The 24,162-nt window shown below is 38.8% G+C and overlaps 2 protein-coding genes across 3 annotated transcripts; one reads left to right on the plus strand and one right to left on the minus strand.

Moving 5' to 3' along the window:
* LOC109715181 (serine/threonine-protein phosphatase 7 long form homolog) lies at positions 2,757–6,418 on the minus strand. Its single transcript, XM_020240066.1, has 5 exons — positions 6,282–6,418; positions 5,555–6,196; positions 5,380–5,465; positions 5,218–5,308; positions 2,757–3,876 (listed from the first exon to the last, which is right to left on the minus strand). Exons 1-5 carry the CDS (start codon positions 6,366–6,368, stop codon positions 3,535–3,537), a joined length of 1,248 nt encoding a protein of 415 aa, XP_020095655.1. The 5' UTR covers positions 6,369–6,418; the 3' UTR covers positions 2,757–3,534.
* LOC109715182 (elongation factor P) lies at positions 6,762–22,886 on the plus strand. 2 transcript variants are annotated; one of them, XM_020240068.1, is made up of 9 exons: positions 6,762–6,899; positions 13,585–13,654; positions 15,323–15,394; positions 16,436–16,502; positions 16,608–16,675; positions 18,631–18,754; positions 20,404–20,443; positions 21,755–21,822; positions 22,450–22,886. In XM_020240068.1, the coding sequence occupies exons 1-9, from the start codon at positions 6,771–6,773 to the stop codon at positions 22,460–22,462; spliced, it is 651 nt and encodes a 216-aa protein (XP_020095657.1). In that variant the 5' UTR covers positions 6,762–6,770; the 3' UTR covers positions 22,463–22,886. The 2 variants fall into 2 exon arrangements, with proteins under 2 accessions (XP_020095657.1, XP_020095658.1); XM_020240069.1 differs by lacking the exon at positions 15,323–15,394.

Consider the following 24,162-nt stretch of genomic DNA (forward strand, 5'->3'; position numbering starts at 1 on the left):
TTGGATCGCGTTATATGATCCCCTATACTTCTACCGCGCCGGGAGAAGGAAAAGGGGACGACCCAGATCTACGCGTCTATTCCGTAATATTATGGAGCGAAGCCGCCTGGAATAGGCAGGGCAAGTGTAGTACTTGCTAAACAGCGTTGAACTTATAAAGCACTTGTCCTGAAATAGTAAGAAGGACCGAGAGACGGTTGATCGATAGATTTTTCTATATGAAACATGACACTTAAAACGTCCTTTAATATTTTATGCTTACGCACGTTAATATTACATCATGTTAGTTTCTAACTCAGATTATTTGCCGCAATATGCAATAATGGACGATCATGACGAGCCTTTGGATCTATGATACCTCACGTGCTGATGAAGCAGCCAGGCATAGATTCGACTTTGATCAGAACGGAGGTGAATTTATTTTTAAACTTTTTCATTTACGTAGATGCTTCTTTAAGTTTATGCTACTAATTTGAGTGCATTATTCAGCATCATGCAGCGTTATTTCCTGTTCAAATTTACGACGAGCATGGCCGTAAAAGGAACAAGTACTCATGCGAGCATCTCGATGTTAGACTACGGCGACGAGAGGATTTTATTACGTGTGTGTGTGTAGTGTTGTGCGTTGTTTTATCAGCTCGACTCAGTCAGTTATTGGTGTGTTGTATGTTGTGATGGTGTGTGGCGGCGGAAGGTGTGGTCATTTGCCGACACGGAGAGATGAGGATTACATGGGTTATGGAGTGTGTGTGTGTGCCAGCTTATTACTGGGACTCGTGCGTCGATCGTGGGTTGGTTATTGTATGGGATGGCATCATGGTGGGGCAGAGTCTACGGATTACTGTGTGTGTGGTGGTTCTGCCAGGAGTGTTAGTGGGTAGTGAGATCAACGATCGACTGGTCATATATTTATATCAGCATTTTCCAGATGATATCCCCTTGATGCACCTCCCGCTATTGTTCGAGCTAAGCGAGGTATATATTCTATTTGAGATAGATGTAGTTTATTTCCAAATCCAAGCGGGAATAGGAGTGATTTGAATGGTTTGCACATCTAGAGGATTTTGACCTTTGTGGTGACTTGGGCTGGGTGCAGCGCGTAGTCATTTATCCGCCTAGGAAATCGCTTGCATATCAGGGGGAAGGTCCGACGTCGTTGTTGTTTGGGATCATTAGTTCCAGTACAATTTCGCACACGGACCCTTACAATCACTTTCATTTAGTCGATGGTTTTTGTTTCCATTGCTAACAAGAATGTTTTATTGTATAGATCTGGCATGGGACAACCTGCACATTGGACCGCCTGAGTTAGTAGAGGAGCCTGAGCTTGTCGACCATGCATAGGGTGTCGGTAAGTATTTTTGCATGTTATAAGTTTTTCATATATACATATTTTTCATAACATAATATGATAGAAATTGAATCGGTGAATACCAGGCTGGCTTTCTCGGACAATATCAGACTACTAGACATTGATTGTATCGTGATGCTGGATACACAGGTTTTAGAGTATCAGGTAAATAAAGTTACTCAATCTGTCGAAGATTGGTTTCAATGCTAATCTACTTCTTTTTGGATTCGAAATTTTGTTTTAGTTTGATTCTAGGGAGTCAGTTATAGTGATTTAAGGGAAGCAAACAAAGAGGCAATAGTCCAAAAACTGGTAGAACGCATATGTATTTTTGACGATGATTCCGAGATGACAGTTCAAACTGATCAAGTAACAAATATGGTTTATAGATTAAGTGATATTGACGTGTATGCAATATTCAATACTTGAGTAATAAAGAACATCGAAATTCGATTATCATATCCTTTTTGAAGCCGAAAACGTCCTTTTGGCCATATCATTCGCGTAGCCCGACGGATGCCGAACAGGACGTTCACCACCAATCGTCGTCGTTTACCCTCAATTAGGTTTGTACTGCGAGAATCTTCAAGTATAAAGGTCTCAATCCTTGCAAAAGTGCATTATCTGAGTGCTTTTAGTGTAATACCACTTTACTAGTTTGCAACATTCCAACTAGTTTCAACTAATTATATGATAACATCAGTTCTTCAACTTCCAACTAGTTTCAACCTTCGAACTGCTATATAACTAGATTTCAACTTCCAACTGCCAATTGCAAAACTAGTTTCACATTCAGTTTCAACTTTCCAACTAGTTTCAAACTATTTATGAATACATAGTTTCAAACTCCTAACTAGTTTCAAGTTCAATATGCTTATTAACTAGTTTCAAGCTTCCAACATGCCAAAGGCCAATATTATATATATATATTATATATATATATATTATATATATATATATATATAATATATAGCTTTTTAGGTGTTATAGACAAACCATGCTAATAATCAAGAAACCCATTTGTTTCAAATCCCCTTAGGATCAATATCATCATCCTTAACAAAGAACGTGTATATTACTTTTGGATTTCTTGTTGTTGCATTTCTTGCTCACTCCACTTCCATCATTGCTCAAACCCCTAATACTTTCTAAAACTCATGTTAACTAGGCCCGCACAGCATTACCAAATTAACTACAGATCCGGCGGACACTCACATATTATCTCAGCCTCACTTTCAATCTTTTAATCACGAAGTTAGCGTCGCAATCGAAAAATTCCTTTCTCACTTTGTTTCGCGCCCAATTCGCGCCCAAAACACTCACTTTATACTTCGGATTTCATTCTCAGCGTCCAAAAATCACTCGGGGAAGATGCCCACTAGACTCCAACCTCACATTCACTTCGATCCTCTAGCTCAAAGTTGACATCGCAACCTAAGGTTTCCATATATTACAACACCGATATATGTGCTTTCCTTTCAATACTTCGTCATATTTTCATAGTAATCATATATATTTTTCACAATAGTTCATTTTTGATAACCGGTTATTGAGGATGCTCGATAGCAGCACCCTTAATAACCGGCTCAATCACAGCAGTAGTAGGTGTCGGTAGTATGTCTGGCCATGGGGGAGCTGAAGAGGAGGGCTGATCTGTACGGATAGACCTCATATGTCGTCGGCGCCTATAATAAACAATATCAACTGCTCGAGGTGGATCCTGTGGTACTGGTGCTCGTGCCGGGTCCATAACATCAGCATAAGGTGGCTCCTCTATAGGTGATGATGGCTTCGGTGGACTATATACTGGTGCATGGTCGGACGTCGATGCTCCACCATAGTCTGCTGGTCCTGGAGGTACATAGTGTGGAAGCGTAGGTAAACTCTCCAAAACTGCTTCTATCTGATCGGCAACCTGTGATAGGGCATCTAATACTCTACCTCCTGAAATATCTGGTAGGACACGTCTGATCGTATAATGTGATCTCTGCACGATATCGACCTGAAATAAAAGCACAATCAAAAAGATTATACGAAACTTTCTTGTAAATATAAAACTAAATATAAAAAGATATTATATATTACAATCATACCAATACTTTCTCGACGTGCCCACGTGGCTGATACGCGAGTGGTAGCCGCTGTACAGGTGTAGATATCCACCTCCTGGTGATCGTCCAATACTACTGCATGTAAACAGTAGTAGCTCGTATCGGATCTGGATCTGTCCCAGGGGCCACGTCTGCTATATCTACCAGTCTATTGTTCCAACGCTGAATGTATGAAGCATGATATGCCGTCCAATCCTTATCTGCTCTGCCTCGTGAATTGATGCGAGGTATGACAAGCACTGCTTCAGGTATATGCTGTAATAGCCCAAACTGTCGAAGCACACGATCGGGATGATGGAGCTCAATAATGTGGAAGCAGACTAAGAAAGACCTCGATCGCCAAACCTGGGACCCGGCCAGACAAAAAAGTGGGAGCGTCTCTAACACTGTGTCGTCATAAGGCCTCCATGTAATCTATTGTGAAAAATACATATGATTAGTTATCAAAATTAAACTATGTTGATCTCGTGTTATAAAAAATGAACTATTGTGAAAAATACATATGATTACTATAAAAATATGACGAAGTATTGAAAGGAAATCACATATATTGGTGTTGTAATATATGGAAACCTTAGGTTGCGATGTCAACTTTGAGCTAGAGGATCGAAGTGAAACTGGAGCTAGTTGGGCATCTTCCCCGAGTGATTTTGGACGTGTGAGAATGAAATCCGAAGATAAATGAGTGTTTGGGCGCGAATTGGGCACGAAACAAAGTGAGAAAGGAATTTTCGGATTGGGACGCTAACTTTGATTAAATAGATCAAAGTGAGGCTTGAGGATAATGTGTGGTGTCCCCGAGTTAATTTGGAAGTGTGGGGCTAGATGGAAGTGGAGGTGAGAAGTATTTAGAGGGGTTTGGAGTAAGATGGAAGTGGAGGTGAGAAGAAATGCAACAGCAAGAAAATCCAAAGTAATTATACACTGTTCTTTTGTTAAGGATGATGGTATTGATGCTAAGAGGGATTTGACATGGGTTTCTTGATTATTAAGCCATGTTTGTTATGAAACCTAGAAAAGCTATATATATATATATAGTATATTGGCTTTGGCAGTTGGAAGTTGAAACTAGTTAATAAGCAGTTGGAACTTGAAATTAGTTGGAAGTTGAAACTATGTAATCATAAATAGTTGAAACTAGTTGGAAGTTGAAACTAGTTGAAACTAGTTGGCAGTTGGCAGTTGGAAGTTGAAACTAGTTAATATACAGTTCGAAGTTGAAACTAGTTGGAAGTTGAAACTATGTTATCATAAATAGTTGAAACTAGTTGGAAGTTGAAACTAGTAAAGTGTATTCACTAAGCTCGATAATGCACTTTTGCAGGATTGAGACCTTAACTTGAAATTGCTCGCGTACAAACCTAATTGAGGGTAAAGCGAACACGTTGGTGAAGTCGGTTCGGCAATCCGTCGAGCCTACGCGAAGATATGGCCAAAAGGACGTTTTCGGCTTCAAAATGGAATGATAATCGAATTTCGATTTCTTTATTACTCAAGTACTTGAATTAGTTGCATACACGTCAAATCACTTAATCATGAAACCATATTTTGTTGACTTGATGCAGTTTTTGAACTAGCTCCATATCACGTCAAAACCATATCTTCCTACAGTTTTTGGACTAGTTGCCTCTTTGTTTGTTCCTTAAACTACTATACTGACCTCCTAGAATTCAAACTAAAACAAAATTTCAATCCAAAAAAGAAGTAGATTAGCATTGAATACAAAATTCGACAGATTGAGTAACTTTTATTTACCTGAGACTCTAACTGCTGATCCAGCTGATCACGATAAAACTCAATGTCAGTAGTCCTGACATTGTCCCGAAAAGCCAGCCTGGTATTCCACCTGATTCATTTATATCATATTAGTTATGAATAAATAGTATATAGAAAACCTTAAAATGAAAAAATACTTACCGACACCCTAGTGGCATGTCGACAAGCTCAGGCTGCGCTCCTACTACCTCAGGGCGGCCAATGTGCAGGTGGTCCCATGCCCAGATCTATACAAATAAAACATTCTTGTTAGAAATGGAAACAAAAACCATGACTTAAATAGAAGTATTGTAAGGGTCCGTGTCGCAAATTGTACCTGAACTAATGTCCCAAAACAACAACACTCGACCTTCCCCCTGATGCAAGCATTTCCTAGGGCGCGATAAAGATGAGCTAGCGCGGCTGCACCCCATGCCAACTCACCACAAAGGTCAAAATCCTCTAGATGTGGCAACCATTTCAAATGCACCCTATTCCCGCTTGGATTTGGAAATAAACTACATTCTATCTCAAATAGAATATATACTCTCGCTGTAGCTCGAACAATAGCGGGAGGTGCATCTAAGGGGATATCATGGAAATGCTGATATAACCAGTCGATCTTGATCTCACTACCCCTAATATCCTGCAGAACCACCGCGAGAAGTAATCCGTAGAGCTCTGCCCACTGATAGGATCCCCCTCCAGTCACAACCCCACCATCGACGCAGAGTCCCGTAATAACTGCGACGTCCATCAATGTAATACTCATCTCTCCGTGTCGCAAATGGAAACTCTGCGTCTTCCGCCGCCACATCTCGACTAATGCTCCCAATAACGACTGATCGAGCTGTAGGCGGCGCAATCGTGAAACGTAATAAAATCCTGCTCGTCGCAGTAAGTCCAACATCGCAGGATGCTCGCACTGCCATATGTTCTTTTTACGGCCATGCTCCGTAAATTGAACAGGAAAATAACCCTGCATGATTGTGAATATCAGCTCAAAATTAGTACATAAATTAAAGAACATCTACGTAAATTAGAAATGTTTAAAAAAAATTCACCTCCTCTCTGATCAAAGTAGATCTATGCCGTGGCTGCTCAGTCAGCACGGATGTATCAATAGGTCCCGGCTCGTCATGATCGTCCATTTGCAATTGGCAAAATAAATCTGAGTTAGAAACAACATGATGTAATATTAGTGCGTAAGCATAAAATATTAAAGACGTTAAGTGTCATTTTCATATAGAAAAATCTATCGACAACGTCTCTCGGTCCTTCTTTACTGATTTTCAGGACAAGTGCTTTTATAATGTCCAAGCTGTTTACAGATACTACACTTGCCCCTCCTATTCCCAGCGGCTTCGTCCATAATATTACGGATACGCGTAGATCTGGGTCGTCCCTTTTTCCTTCTCCCGCGCGGTAGAAGTATAGGGGATTCATATAACGCGATCCAATAACGACGATCAAGAACCGGGTGGAACTGCGGTTCATAAGCCTTACAATAGGATATGACAGTATACCAAGGAGAACATAAGCCATAATAATCTATGTTCATGTGTGAAGAACTACAACATGACAAAATATGTGAACAAAGGATTCCTGTGAGTTGCAAACACAAACATGAACATGTAGAACTGCTTCTATTGATAATCACTTGGTATCGATCATCACCGCCAGTAAGTATTTCGAATTCGTGAAATCCAAATCGTCGAACTGTATATGCTCAGGCAATTCTCATCCGGCTATTGATGGTGTTTTCAACGGTCGATACAAATTGCGTAGACATTGCAGCGCCCTCCGCCCGATGTTTTAGAAAAAATTCAACCACTCGATGAAACGTTGCCATCACAAAAGCTGTAATTGGTAAGGCGCGAACTCCCCTCAACACCCCATTTAAACTTCCCGATCGGTTAGTTGTCATAATACCAAATCGTCGACCACCATCAAAAGCTTTAGCCCAGTATGTCCTATCGTTATGAAGATTGTCAACCCAAAGCCAAGCTTCTTCATCCATAGCTTTCAATTCTTCCTTTAATGCGTAATATTGTCGTTCTTCTGAAGCATTCCTAATTCGATAAAATATTTTAAATAAGTGTTTTGCTTTGAAATGAATATTCATATTGGCCTTCATATGTCGCAAACACCATCGATGAGCATGATCTTCAGTTGGTGGGAATACAAGTGCAACGAGGTTCGCTAGGCCTTTAAAACGATCTGAAATTAGTATAATAACTCGAGATTTTGTTATATACCTTCTTAGGCAACTTAAAAATCACTCCCAATTCGAGCCATTCTCCCCCTCACAAATTGCGAAAGCTAGCGAAAATAAACCACCATTGGCATCGACATTTGTGGCAATTAATGCGTGGCCTTCATATTTTCCATACAAATGGATAGCATCGATACTAAATAATGGCCGGCAATACTCCCAACCATGAATCGACGGTCCAAAAGCCCAAAAGGCTCGTGAAAACATTCTCGTATTGCTCGCCATACTAATATAATCAATCTTTGTAATAGTTCTTGGATTTGTTGATTCCAACATAGAGAAGTATCGAGGAAGGTCGCTGTATGATTGCTCTCAACTACCGTATATAATTTGTAATGCTTTATTATGTGCCCGCCAAGCCTTGCTATATGATGGAATTTCGAATTACGTCCTCATTATCAGTTGTAGTCACGTCCCGATTGGTCCATTCACGATGAGTAGATGATGGACCTTCATTTTGATAAGGAAGGATAGTATTTCTTACTTCCCAAGCCGGCCATTCATGAACACAAGATGATGGACCTTCATTTTGATAAGAAGGGATAGTATTTCTTACTTCCCAAGTCGGCCATTCATGAACACTAAATAGTCCTGGACTTGCATCTAGATAAAGAGGGATAGTATTTCTTACTTCTCAAGCCGGTCATTCATGAACACTAGATGATGGAACTTCATTTTGATAAGGAGGGATAGTGGTTCTGACTTCCCAATCCGTCCATTCATGAACATAAGATGATGGACCTTCACTTTGATAAGGAGGGACAGTAGACCTGTAGAGATATATAAGATTAACTATTCACATTAATTTTTCATGTAACTAAATTATATAATCACCTACCACTTATTTTGATCAACCAACGGAGACGAATTTATCATAGCAGATGGCAATACCGCACTAACTGGCAGAGATGGGACTCCAAACTCTCTGTAACACTTCCAAGACAAAGTTATTAATTTCGCGCACCTAAACTAATTGAGAAATCACGAAAAAGAATTATAAAGACCATTACTTTATACCTTGATGTACGAACTCGTTCGCGATTGACGTAATTCCTTTGATCATTGCGACTACGACGCATTTCCGTTTGATAAACGGTATTTGGACGGTCGTGTGTCGTCGACACATCTTTCTCCACGAATAATTTTATACATCCATGGAACGAAAAAATTCTCATCATGCCATATAGTGTATTGTCATTTGATACATTAACTAATTTCCATTCGCCTCCCATTAGACATTTCACCGTGTGCGTAGACGGTCTTCCACTCGATCATAATTAGTAACATTGTATATTTCCATCTCTAAATCTCGAAATGAGATATGGCTTCGGACCGCAACCAATTCTTTACGGCCACAAATATATCGTGGTACATTATTGTTCTCGACAAAATTTTCATCCCAATGAATATAGAAAGGAACACAATCGCCAGATATAGAGTTCTAAAGTAATATAATAAAATGTACAAAAATATTAAACTCAAGACATACCACATTTCTAACATACAACAAAAGAGAGGGTAAGAGATGCTATTACCATTGTACAAGTACGGTCGGCGCGACTGCTTTGCCAATTAAGAGCTAAGGATTGACATGTGACAAAGACACCGAGAACAATCAGTGAGAGGACTCTGTGAGGGGGGTTTGCACAATGAGAGGCCTCACAAAGGCTTCTCACCGTGAGAAGCCTCTGTGAGACTCACAGAGGCTTCTCACAGAGAGAAGCCACTGTGAGGGAGTCTCACAGAGGCTTCTCACAGAGAGAAGACACTGTGAGGGGGGGGGAGGGGGGTTGCCAATGAGAGGCCTCACAAAGGCTTCTCACTGTGAGAAGCCCTTGTGAGACTCACAGAGGCTTCTCACAATGAGAAGCCATTGTGGGGGGGGGCGTTGCACCACAGTGAGAATGAGAGGAAAAGAGAGCGGTTAGAGAGAGCAAACGGGACAGGTGAGGGCGGCGCCGGCGCCGGCGGGGTGGGCCACAGAGAGAGAGAGAGAGAGAGATGGGGGGTAGGGAGGGCTTCTAAGGCTAGAGAGAGAATGAGGGTGGGGAGCTACCTCGGGCAACAAAGGGCGGCGGCGGCGGCGAAGGGCGGCGGCGTCGGCGTTGGCCAGAGAGAGAGCAAGAGGAAGAGAGCGAGAGAGAGAGAGAGAGAGAGTTTGGGGGAAGAGGAAGACAGCTTAGGGGGTGTGTTCAAAAAGAACACGGTGAATGGTTCACCGTGTCTAAACGCGGTAAACAGTTCACCGCGTATTGGACACGGTGAACCATTCACCGTGTCCTATGTATTATAGACACCCAAACATGGGTGTGTATGATACATTGGACACGGTGAACCATTCACCGTGTTCAACTTAAACACCTGGCCCCAGCCCCGCACGTGTGGCGCTGACGTGGCGCTTGCGTGGCAGGGCCAGGGCCATTTTTGCAAATAAATTTTGGACAGGGCTATTTTTTTAAAAAAAATTTGTGAGGGGGCTATTTGCAAAAAAAGCCCTTTATTATATTTATTACTACCACTAAGTTGAGGGATTTAACCGGGTAACCACTAAATCCACTAGCCAGTGCGTCCTCCTGTCACACTGTGACCCATCCCTCCTTCCATGACACCTGGGAAAAAGAGGGTGTGAAAAACCACAAAAAGAGGTTTCTCTGTGTGTACGACAAAGCCACGAAGGCAAGCCGTATTCACTGAAAACAAAGGAGAACGAGTAATAAGTATATACGCTGTGATATGAAAGCGAACTACAGTAGTAAGGAATGCGGAACAGTAAAGAAGCAAGTAATTGTAACTATTACTGTAATAGTAATCCAAACGAAGGAATGCCTCAAGGATAAGCAAAACAACTTGAACCCAATCCGGTGCCTACTATATCGGTCTGTGGACCGTAAGCGTTGCCTGTTACATTGCCTGCACCGACCTGTACCATGCGTTCACTGGACAACCCATCCAGATAGTACACTACTTGGTCGGTGGCCAAACCGACCTGGTGTCATGAATATGCCTCAAAGTGCTGTGACTAAGTCATGCAGTATGCTCAACATGAAAGCCAGTAGAAAGCCGGTGTCTTGGCCGAGGGCAGATGCCTAGCGTATAAACGCCGAACATGATCAACTAGTGTGATATGCAACAATAGCAAAAGAATTGCAATGCCTGGATCTAAAGGTCCGATAGATAGTAAAGTACAAGCCTACTCTACATGTCTACAACAACTATCACCATGCAAACAACAAGTATAGGTATGTGAATAGTAAACAAAGGCAAAACCGTCATGTAGAGACTAAGATATGGATATAGAAGAGCAAAGAAAAGGAAAATAGGTGAAACGATCTCATCGACTACTAGCTTGAAGCACCCATCTGTATACCGTAAATCTCGCTGTTCAGGAAGCACGGAACCGTCTACCGGACCTAGAAAGATCCACTAAGTCAGGTTCTACCCTCACACGAACCCAACCAAAGCAAACATGACTCATAACTTGGGAAGGAACGATTACAGAAGCCAATTCCCCTAACAAACGCTGAAAATTCCGAAAACTCAGTGGAATGCCTCCAGAACTGTCAAACTGCTCCGGAATTTTCCCGATTCCTACCGTAACTATTCGTTGTCCCCAAATGCACCAAAACAAACGTCCAGGCAGCAACAAACCTCAACCAATACTACAGGCTCAACTACGCTAGAATCTATCGAATCGGATTTCCGAAATCGCCGAATTTGGCTCCAAAACCCTTCCGTCGCTAATCTACTACCTCCGATCTTCAAGGATGGCAGTAGAAACCAGCCAACAAGGCTTGGTGGGGTTCTTAAAGTATCCACAATGCTAGAATTTGAAAACTATAGCTTGCACCGCGTTCGATCGGCGAATTTCCACCAAACGACGCTGTGGAACCTCGTTTTCACTCCGTAACGGCTCCCGGACCTTTGAAGATCAGTCAAGAGGTGGCTGACAGCGATCACACGCTGTCCGGGGCAGTGCGCAGGGTCCCTATGGCATAAAACACGCAAACTATCCAACTATTGCATCAACTACTATTCAAATAATGCATAGAAAACAAGTTTTAGGCTCGTTGCCCCGATCTGCGTCATAACGGATCAAACCAGCCTATCTATTTGGTTCGTCTCAACGCAACAATACTCGTGCTTATTGTCCGAAATGCAAAAGATGACCGAAGAACTTCAAAATAGTGAAAAAAAACCCTCCACTTGCACGATCCTGGAAGCGGCCGAGTTCGTCGCACGCACCGGGACTCCACTGACCGCAAAAAAAGTGAGCACGGAACTCCACAAGGCCCTAAAGACGCTGTGCTCACGCTTCGGTGGTTTGGTGATGTCTTAAGTGGTCGGAAAACCAAACTTAGCCCTAGCCCACCCTTGGTTTGCGTCCAAGCCAACGATTTAAGTGCTGTGGCACGGGGTCGTGTCGGAAACTTGCCGACACGGTGCGTGCCGAGACGTGCCGATGAGTGCCGGTCAAAAAAATTCTTGTATGCCGACGCATAATAGTATGAAATATTTATTTTCTTTAGTAATAAAATATTTTAACTATTTATTATGTTTTTTTATCACATTTTTTGAACGTTATTGAGGAAATTACTTACTAATTTAAAGAATAGAGGGTTTTGAGCTGTGCCATCGGCACGGGGTCTGTATCGTGTCGGTATCTTGTTGGCACGGTGTGGCACGGTGGATATGGCTCGTGCCGACGGGCACTTAAAACCTTGGTCCAAGCCTAGCTAGGGTTTTTTGCAGCCGACGGTCGACAGCACGGCGGGGTGGGGCTTCGGCCAGGGCGAGGTCATTGCACCCAGGGGAGGTGATCGGGACCCTTGGCCGGCGGCAGGAGGCTGCAGTGGTGTTGAGGGCTAGAGAGAGGCCGCGACTAGGGCACCCTCTGCAGCGGCGGCTCGGGAAGGGCAGGGGCGGCGCCAGAGGTCCTTTTGGTACTGCCGGTGATGGCTCATGGTGGTGCGGTGCGGTGCGTTGCTGGCTGCCGGGTGGGTCCCCACGGCCTCATGAGCTCTTTCGGCTCCTCCTCAACCGTGGTGGCCTCCTGGTGCACGGCGGCGTCGGAGATTGCACGGGAACGGTCGCCGGGGTTAGGGGGTGATGGCGGCAATGGTCCTGGTCAGCGGCGGCGCAGGCACAGGGATCTCACAGGTGGACCAAGGAGGAGAGGATTAGGGATTAGGGTGATGTTTTTAGGTTTATTGAACCCTAATTACTCATCCTAATCACAATAGTATTCTAAAGGAATAATCGCCTACAAGTCCTCCAACCCTCAATTTTTACGATCCAGTCCCTTTCCACTGACTCTCACAAAAAGACCCCCGCTCGTGGGTTTTCACGCAAAACGGAGCATCGGGTGCTTTTAAAAAGCAAAAATAGTGAGAAATAACTACCCTACACGTGATAAAAGCCACTTTTCTCGAAAACCGTGCGTCGAACACAAAATCCATCAGCACCACATAGTCGGACCAGCGAAAACGAGCTATTGGATCGCCCAAAACGTAGTCAGATTCGCGTCCAAAGCCAACTTCACTCAATGGCTGCAACTGAAAACGCGAGTTACTATTCATTTAAGTGAATCGTATTAATTGAGTAAAATCTTTATTTTAAATCATTTTTCGCTGAAATTTGACGAGCGATTTTCAAATTAAATTACACACAATAACACTAAAAACGTGTCAAATTTACATGGGGAAAAATCTTAGTCCTCACATTGAACTTCTTGAGTAAAAAGTTTTCTCAACTTTGTATAATAGGTTCATTCCGCTAGATATATAATTGAAGGATATTGTTGTCAATGGCATTTTTTGTTTCAGTGGACTTGATATCGGGCCTAGATCTTAGAACTTACATTTCGATTTTTGGGCTGATCGGCCTAGGTTGGCATGGTCTTGTTATATAATGAGTATATTATCGTCCTTATGTAGTTGCTTTTTAAGAAATGTAGTCATTACAGTACTCTTAAAAGTTAATCGTAATATTTTTCATCATTTGCAGCATTTTTAACCTATTACGGTTCCTTTCTTATACATTTCACATATGTTTTTTCCTTAAGCAACCAGAACCTTAGTTTTTTGTCTTGATAGGTCGAACTTCGCGATGTTGATACTGGTAACAAGACAACTGAAAGATTTCGCACCGATGAAGCTATTGAGAGTATATACACACCAGAACCTTTTCAGCAAGCAGCTACATATTATCCTCTGTTTGTTTAATATGCTTTTCATCTATACTCTGCATTTTTTTTTCTTTGTCCTACTGAGTCTTATTGCATTGGACTGCAAAATCTTTCAACTTAGGAACTAGGTGGTGAAGTTGAACTTTTTGTTACATGAAAATACATGGAAAGATAAATAAGTTCGTAGGAATATTTAGTCGAGAGAGGGGACCGTACCTATATATTCAATTGCTCCTTTCCTGCATGTTAAATAAATTGCAAATCACAGTAATTTGAGGTCTTTCATTCATAGAAGGTTGCTTTGTGTCAAAGCTGTGAGAGCTATGTTTCATATAATTCCTTTGTAGTGCACAATTATTTCTTCATGATTGAAGTGTTTACAGAAGTGTAACCTATAATGCTCCAATAGTCCCATCCCCCATTGGATAGAAAAGGGAATATAATTGAGAATATAAGGACCAAAGAGTCTAATACTAATAACTGAACTTAAGTATTTTAGACTGATGGTTTGGGGCTTTGGGCCTATCGAGTTATTATTACTAGTGGGCTGAGTCGTTACATTTTAGTATCAGAGCAGGTGTACTAGTCGGAAGTGTAAGAACGGTCTCACTCTCACATTGCCTGGTGATTTGAGCTTGGGAATTGGAGACCTGACGAGGACGTTAGGGTCTAAATCAAGGGAGTCTGTAATGCATCAATAGTCCCACATTGCCACATCGGATAGGAATATAGGGAACAGGGGGCTGTAAGCCTGCAATACTAATAATTGGGCTTAATAATTTTGGGTCGATTGTTTGGGTCCATCAAGTTATTAGTACTAGTGGGCTGGGTTATTACATAACCTAACCTTTAGTAATGATTCAAAAAAAAGTGTTGTGCTAGCCTAAAATAGTTAGAACTGCATATCCAGTGTTAGGATGAAACAATTATATGTAGACCACTTTCTCTTCATTACTGTGAGCATCATGTATGGATTACGGAAAACTAGTGCTAGAAATGAACAGAAGGTTTTGACTACACTAGTCCTTTCCAAGAACCTCCCAATTTTATACGTCGTATATTTGTCCATATTTGTCCATTCTGAAATGATGACTCTTGGTTTTAATGTTATCTTAGCTCTATCTCTATCTAACTAGTCATCAACTCGTTTATCTAGAAAGAAGCCCTACATTTGCCCTAATTGATTGCTGTGATACTTAAAAAATTGAAAATAGTTGGTTGGTTGAAAATTGTTTTAACAACATCAGCAGATGTTTGGACAGGGTATTTACCTGATAATCTATTTCACTATTTGAGTTGTTACGATGGAAAATAGCTCTGGAGCAAAACTTGGAAAATGCATTTGTATGCTTAAGGATCACCATTGGTTGGTGCCAGGGAATCAAAAAAAAAAAATCATATACTAATTTGCACAAGTTGATGCTTGAAGATGCTAAAGTTTTTCCATTAATAAGTCGATAAGACTTATAATTGAGAGGTAGTCAACTGAGTTGTGGACTATGTTATATGTTGATCATGTGGTTAACTCTTAGGAAGTTTATGAAGCCATTGAAGTTATTCTTATCTTCGACACAATACGTGTCATTTATTGTACAGCCACTTTAGGGCTGTCCTTTTGATTTGATATCATTGGTGCCATGTTTCAGAACTTGATGAATTGGCATGTACGAGCATCGAGGGACTCAGATGGCTTCTTCTTCTTCTTCTTCTTCTTTTTGGTTTGAGCCTGTCTGACTACCAACATTGCAATTCATCATAATATTGTCTTAGTTTTGGTTTCACTCCACTTCAAGTACTATTCCACTGAATAAGCATATTGCTCTTTGTTCTCACTTGATTTATACCTATATCCTGTTGGGCACACATAAGTTGATCAAGACACTGTTAGGCTTGTATGGTGCTCACTCTAGTCTTCATTTAATTTATTCAACTGAATTTGGACTGCATTAAGTATTCTGTCTATGGTGTTTAGGTTAGGGGTAAGACGTTAAAATAGAATGCTATTTGACAAACCAAAGATGCACCTTGAGAACTTCCTGCGTTTATCATCCTCTCTCTATCTTATTAGTTGATTTTTATACCAGTCAAATTTTCACTTAGATTTGAAAGATCTAATCTCTAAGAAGGGTGTGTTAAGCAATATTTAGTGTGGGTGAATATTCGGATTTTAAAGCACTAGTGTGGATCGATAATTATATCCTCTAGTGAGTTATTTTTGTAGATGATAGAAGGTTCTCTTTTGTCTAGTCTTCTGATTATATGGCATGTAGATGCTGCTGTTGTTCTGTGTTGATGCTACTGTTGTTCTAGATATGCCCAATCTCAAGGAAGCCTCATCATCTATGTACTTGTCATGGCATGCCTCCTATGTTCTGTGTTAGTAGACTTTGCCTGATATTGATACTGGCTCGTCACATCTTGCATCAAGTTTTTGGTTGAAATAGATTGAAGTTTGAGGAGAACTCTTAGGAGATGGGAGTATTTTTGTTCTTGCATGGAATGATAGTCAAAAAGATTTCTATTTCAATGACTGTTGCAGTTTGAGTTACTCCATCTCTGTACTTTGGGCCTTAGGAGCATGTGAAGTTACAGAGAGTCAACATTATCTTGGATTGATATGTTATCTATAATGAATTTGAAATTAAGAGATCTTTTGAAAATCATTGGAGTGCAGAGACATTATCCTTAAATGGAAGAAATATTTATTACATATTTTACCAATTTGATAAAGCTGAATTAACTTTGTCCCATGTGACCAGGGGTTTTTGTTGAAGAGAAGTCATTCACATTCTTGTATCATGAAGGCGACTCTGTGATGTTGATGGAGTGGGTTTCCTTCAGTTTTATACTTTCATAGCTTATTTTAAATTTTCACATTATCCATACAATTTCTTTTGTGAATGAACTAACTGTGGATCATTGTTTTATCAGGCCTACTACGTTTGAGCAACTAGAAGTTCCCAAAGAAATGTTTGGAAAAGCTGCTGCCTACCTAAAAGGTGATAATTATCGATGCTCAAAGTAGAAACTGATTTTTCTTGTTCATTGACACAATTACATGTGGTGAAACTATAAATGAACCATAATGACTAGAGACATATGCTACTGTTGCTAATATTTCAATTTTCTATTGGTTTTGTATTTGATTTTGGGGTAGATAACTGTCTGTGTATCCTTTATCTGTTTATTGAATTCTGTTGTCATTTTTGCCTTGTTTGGAATTTTGATTATTGGAAATACAGTTGTTATTTGAGTTTTCCTATGTTTTCTGCATTTTTTCCAGAATAAATATTAAAAGGCTGGATTACTAGTTTGAATTTATATGCTTGTTTTTGAAAGAAGAAAGCCATGTAATTATTTATCAGTAGAATTGCCTTTCTTTTGTATGTCTCTTTTACTTCTCCTCTTGTACCTTTGAAATTCCAATTTACTCCTGTCTGTGCATAGCTGTACTTGATTCTAAAGATGACAACCTTTAACATACTGAAAGAATTAACGGAAAATTCCTTACATAGTTATGATTTGTTTGGTCTAAATAAACAATTCCTGCTTAGGGATTGTTGGCTGCTAGTTTTAATAAAACCAGGTTTAAATGGAAAATGAGAAAAGTGTTTTGTTAATGGCATTTTGTTAGTTTATGTTTTTGTTAATAGACTGAACTGGTTTATGTACCCAAGATTCTCATATTTGTATTATTCAAATTATGTTTTTGCCAAATTGCTGTTCCAGGATTCCAGTTTGAACCTTTGTGAAATTGATCCTTTGCATCGTTATAATCTTGAAGTGATTGAATCATTTTTTGAAGTAATTCAATTGAGGAACTCTGCATTCTTAACCAACTTGTATACCCTTCGTCTCCGGATTTGGAAAAGTTAAGAAAACATAGTATAACTATCTGAAGAAAGGGATAGTTGTTTCTTGTATGGTGAGCTTCATCTAAGCATGTAGATATACAAACTCTTGACAAGAAAGAAAAGAAAATTGATGCTGGTTTTCTTCGTATCTCCTGTAAGATTCTTTGGCGGGCTTTTTTTGCAAATAATCCCCTGACAAATTTTATTTACAAAAATAGCCCCGTCCAAAAATTATTTGCAAAAATGGCCCTGCCCCTGCCACGCCAGCGCCACGTCAGCGCCACGCGGGCAGGGCGGGCCCAGGTGTTTAAGTTGAACACGGTGAACCATTCACCGTGTTCAATACAAAATTTTTGTATTGGACACGGTGAATGGTTCACCGTCTCCAATACAAATACCCTAATGATGGCTAAGTTGGAGGTATTTGTATTAGACACGGTGAACCATTCACTGTGTCCAATTATTTGTATTGGACACGGTGAATGGTTCACCGTGTCCAATACAAATATTTCGATCTTAGCTATATTGTATTGGACACGGTGAATCATTCACCGTGTCCAATACAAAAACTTTGTATTGAATACGGTGAATGGTTCACCGTGTTCAACTTAATTATCTGGCCCAGCCCCGCCCGCGTGGCGCTGACGTGGCGCTTGCGTGGCGGGGCCAGGGCCATTTTTGCAAATAAATTTTTGACAGGGCCAATTTAAAAAAAAAAAATTGTAAGGGGGTTATTTGCAAAAAAAGCCCTTCTTTGGCTGTATTCAGAAGTTTCTGAAGTGTCTTTATTATCTTTTCACCTAAAAGATCACTTTAAATTTTATCTCCAAGTCTTTATCTATCAGCTTTAGTACTTACAGAAGTGTTTTGTATCTTGTCTTAGCATTGTTATGATTTCACGACTGGTACTATGTGTGAGCTGTCTTCATAAAGATGCCTGTTCTTTTTGAGATTTTATTTGTTCACCTAGTGCTGAAGCTTTTGGTGTTCTATTTTCTATTGTGTTTTTTTTTCCCTTTTTCTCAAGATGTTGCTGATGCTGGCTAAAGTTCTTGGTTATTTTGGTGATGGTAAATATTTGTTATTGAATGGTGAAACAGATGACATGTCAGTGACAGTACAATACTATGATGGCCGGCCAATGTCTGCATCGGTACCTCAGCGCGTCACATGTACTGTGGTCGAAGCACAGCCTAACACGAAGGGGTTAACTGCTGCTCCTCAGTAAGTATTTTATACAATTTCTTTCCATGAACCTTTTTTTGATTCTTGAAGTTTGTGCTATTTTAGTTTGGAAATTACTTTCAGCTTAATATCCATGATCTTAAGAATTTCATACTGCTCATCCAATCTTATAATGATTATTAGACTTATTATGCTTATCAGTCTTTGGCATCTTTTTTTGTGCTGGCCGCACATTTTTGAAATTCGAAGGTTTTGCCATTTTGTAACTTATCAAAAATTTTTACACAGCTATGGGTTGTTCTTTGAAATATTTGCATACAGTATATTTGTCTTGCAATTTTACTGTAAACGATTATGCGGTGGTGATGCGACTAATATATTCTTAAAAGCTCGTCTATAATATCTAATAAACTAGGAAAAGGGTCATAGTTTTAGTGTTAATCCTCAATATTAGTCCACTAGGTGAACAATAGAGTAAGATGCTAACTTCTTTGCATAAACCTATGTGTCACCACTAAGATGGCCCACATCAGAGAAATTTGACTAGAACAACTCTCCTCCACGATGGGGCAAGCATGCATGGGTGCATAAGCAGTTTTCCACGACCATGTTGAGCCTATTTGTCATTTCTATCATTCTCGATGTACAATTTGCCTTGCTAGAGCGAGTTCTTTATTGTGATAATTTAGTTTTTGAACCACATGAATTTCAAGAATCGAACTTGAATTATTTTTTTTAGTGGCCACATTGTTTTTTTGATGAGTATGTTTATGAAAAGTTGTGTAAATATGCGGCTCACCTTCCTCGGGCACATCTTATGTCTTCCTCGGCTTGAGGAGCCTTTCGCCTTGATGTGCTTTTAAACTATGCCTAGTACAAAAATCACCTCTTAGCTGCTGTTTGGTCTGGGTATAAGTAGGGAATAAGCTCTTATTCCCCTCACTTACATCCAAACAAGGGATGGAATTCTTGTTCCTCACCGTTAACGTGTTTTTCTAGAATAACACGTTAAGAGGTGGGAATAGTTGTTCCACCTAAGGGGTGTGGAACAATTGTTTCACCCCCATTAAGCTAATTAATTAGAAATTAATTAGCTACTTCGTTAATATAATTAATATAGTCACTTATTTTTTAATTAGTTAATTAATTAATATATTAAGTTAATTTTGTAATTAATTAATTTACCTATGAAATTATTATTTTTTCTAATTAATATGTTGCCTCATTTTTATAATTAATTATTTTATAGTTAATTAATAAATTAATTAACTTATTAAATTATTCATATTTTGATATCAATTAATTGATAAATTATATTTTTAAAATCTATAATTATTCTTATTCCCACTATTCCGGTCTAACAATCCAAACGCTATATGTAGTCTTGAGAAAAACTCAATTCTCATCCAAACACATTTGATCTAGTTTCTACTTATTCCAGAAGTAATACCTGTACCAGGAATAAGCAAGAGCTGCTTATTCCTGAACCAAACGATTCTTTAAAGAGAAGAAATTAGACAATGAATATCCCCACGATTTTCTCCCGCTTAGATCAGACAGTTACAAAAGATATCTTTGCTACTTCCATTGGTAGTACTTTTCAATTGCAATAAAATGGCAGTAAACAGTAATTTTCTTTTCAAGTTCTTATATTAAGAATGTTTTCTCATGAACTCTTGTACACGCAGGTATAAACGAGTGGTGCTGGATAATGGTCTCACAGTGCTTGTAAGTCAATAAAAAGTACCACTAGCATGCTAATACATACCAATTGTTTTTATTCTCTGTGCTCCATGTTCTTATCTTTTCATATAACAAGATATTGAGCAATTAGAGGTTCAAGCTTGCATTTCTACTGAGATTAACTTTCCTTTTTCTAAATTACATGCCCTCTTCTTCGGTGCAAATTTTTCTTGCAAACTATGTATTAATTAGAACTCTTAAAATAAAGCTATAGAAATAATGTACTTTGATTTTTTGATTTGTTTATTTTGTGATATCATAGAATTGAATGGTTTACCTTTTGATATGCTATACTTTCGTTTTGTTTCACTTTTGATGCTACATGGCGAAAGTTAGATTTCTATTGATTTCATGCTTAACTCATAAGGGGGAAAAATAAAAATTGCTCGTCCTCAAGATAGGATTTACTTCTTAGAGGTGAGTTTTCTTCATTTGTAGAGAAAGAGATGGGAGAAGTACTAATCAATAATTTATGCAATTATATGTGGTTTTTCAGAAGAGAACAAATATATATATATATATATATATATATATATATATATATATATTTGAGAATTCAGAGATTTGAACCCCAACAACCTGCCCCAGAGGCTTCCCCTGGCCGGGACTGGAACCCAAGAAAATGCCCCAAAACCCCCAGACTATGAGATCCCAGCAGTCTGGTAGAGAGCAAAATATTTTGTTCATATGTGGACTCTATGATGATATGATCACCTTAGGAAATTTTTTTTTGGATGCAGACTATCTGTATAAATACCAGATTTCTAGAAAATCTATGTTTCATAATTGAAAATATTGATCTCCTCTAGCAATGTAACGTCGAACTCCTTCATGTAGGCCATAAATGAGCAAACTAAGAGTATACGATAAAGTCCAGACCAATAGCAGAGCAAAAGTTTAGCCCTAATTGAACATTGAGTTGATATGAATATTCGTCAATTGTAATTTTTTTTGCCCTCGTAGCATTTTTGAGATTTCATATAAGCCTGATTCTTTGGTAATCCTTCGTCGTTGACAAGTTGTAGCAAAGTTTAGCAACTCTAGGGAGACTTTACTCTTTCTTTTTATAGTTTTCATTTTAGACTTTATATCTTCATCCTCTTTTTCTATTTTTTGATCATGTGCTGTCTGATTTCCTCTTGGTAGAATGTTGGAGTTCATTACGAGCAAGCTGTACCAATTTGATTTGCTTTGTGCTTAGATAACCTGTATCCTCATGAGATTATTTCTTTCTCCTAGGACATTTCAAAAAAATCGAAAATATCTCAATTTTCTTGACATTTTTCCATGCTGTAGGCTCCACCCTTTGTTGAAGCCGGTGATGAGATTGTCATCAACACTACAGATGACTCGTATATGACTAGGTGAGTCAACTCACATATTTATTCTCTTTTTCCTTATATTATTCCAATTTAGAATAATATTGGTTAAAAAGATCAGAAGAAAGAGAGTGGAGGAGAGGTATAGGTGTTTATTAACTATTAGATTATGTTGTGAAGTTATATGCGTAAAAAACTAGTAATGAAGTGATTAAAATAATTCGAATAAACTAATAAAAGAAACATACAAGTATGAAGATGGTTGAGAAGACGGCGGTTAGAGGGCATGTGTCACCTTGAGGATCCCCTAAGTTACCCTTTAATGCAATTTAATAGAAAATAGATATGGTGTTGGCATCTATCTGCATATGTTAACCATTCCCTGCTATTTCTACAGATCCCTAGGCACTTTTAATAAGGTTTATGTTTCTAGTCGCATGTAGATGGACTAGAAAATTACATTATATATTGCTGTTATTCGCACTCAAATTTGTATCCATAGTTGTTCTTTGGTTTGCTTTGACATTAGAACTGGATGTTTCTAATAGGAAGTTTTGAGTTATTTGGGTACTTGTGAATATAATTTTCATTCTTTCAAATGGGATTTGCCAAAGCTGCTTTGCAGTTCCATGCAATCTCATATTCATTAGCTTTTTCCGTATGTATTTTCAGGGCCAAGGAGTAGAGCGTATGTGAGAGATTAGATTCGTTCTGTCTCAGTATAAGATGCTTTGTCAGATCGTTTCTGTAGTCCGGTGCCTCGGAAATAGAAGTGTTGAAGAAAGTGTTAACACCGATCGATCTGCTTGTGCAACTCAAAAAATAAATTTTGTAGGAGAAAGACATCGAGAGAATATTTATTAGCACCCCAGGCAAAATTCATGGAACTGCATATATATATATATTATCTGTATGTTTTTGAGGTGTTGTTGTAGTCGATTATGCCTGTTGTTGTGTGCCTGAGTAATGCAAGTGTTGAAGAAAGTGTCAACATAGATTGATCCTCGATCTTGTGCAACTAAAAAAGTTAAAATTTGCAGGAGAAAGAGATCAATAAATATCGATTAGCACTCATTTAAAGGCATTTGTTATGTATGTGTTTTTTATGTGGTGCATCATTTTTCAATTTGTAATGTAATGCCTTCATTTTTGAAATTTAAGATTAAGATTCTTGTTGGATAATTTGTTCTTTTTTTGTTGCATTAATAACAAGGAACCAACTAAATGCACAGAAAAGATTTAGGACCAAGTAGGTGTTTTATGTAATGGTAAATTTTTTCCTTAAGAGAAAAGGGAAAAGCCATTGTAGTTCCATTAACAAACTAGAAATTGGTTGAAATAGAAGTCCCAAGTCCTTCTTAGTACCAAGTGTCCATGCAATAGCACATGCTTACAGTTCTATGCTATCAAACTGTACAATGGAAGTTGGAGGAAAAGGTCAAAAACCATAGTAAACCATAGTACATTACTTAGAAGAGAATGTTGCATAATTTAAAAAAATGTTGTATTATTTGAAAGGATATTATACTTTTTTATTTATAATTTATAATATATATATAAATATAATAATATATAATATATATATATATATATATATATATATATTAAATAATATATTTGATAATTAATTATATAGTCTGGGGCTACTATCTATTAATACCACGAAGCACTTGGTGCTACAAGTTTTTTGACCGTAGATTACCTTGATATTTTCACTGTCCGTTAGAATATACTATTGCAATCAACCCATTTCACTAACCTTAGGAGGCCCAGATCATCGCTAACCGCACATCTCTTAATCCAATGACTAAAAATTGAATAGCAACAATCGACTTGGTGCTGATAATAGCATAGCAGGGCCTAGTTATATATATAATAAATATAAGATATATAAAAAGCTAGCTACTATAGCTAAATGCGTAGCAATTGGCGGAGCGCTCCGGCTACCAAGTGTTTTCGATGATTGGACTTCCAAATCGAAGCGATCGGCTCCGTTAGAGTTAATATCTACATTATTCGAAGTATTTAGAAACTAAAATTTATAATTTTCATATCATTTTACGGCTATCATAACTAAGTAGTCATAATGAACGGCCTGAGAAAATAAAAATGCTCAATAAAAATGATGATAAAGATTTAAATTCAAATAGATATACTTGACTTACTCTAAATAGTGAAAAAGAATTTCTATATAAATTCATACGTAGTTTGGATGTTTTACACCGTTAAACTCACAAAACACACACACATCGACCATTAAAATTGTCAATTTTAATCTTTTTGATCACTAGTCAAATGATATAAGAAAAATTTGAATTTATTTCCAAATACTTTCAATAATGACGATCAAGTCTAACGACGATCGTCGGATTATGGAAACTCGCA

The sequence above is a fragment of the Ananas comosus genome, linkage group 9, assembly GCF_001540865.1.
Source record: "Ananas comosus cultivar F153 linkage group 9, ASM154086v1, whole genome shotgun sequence".
Taxonomy (NCBI): domain Eukaryota; kingdom Viridiplantae; phylum Streptophyta; class Magnoliopsida; order Poales; family Bromeliaceae; genus Ananas; species Ananas comosus.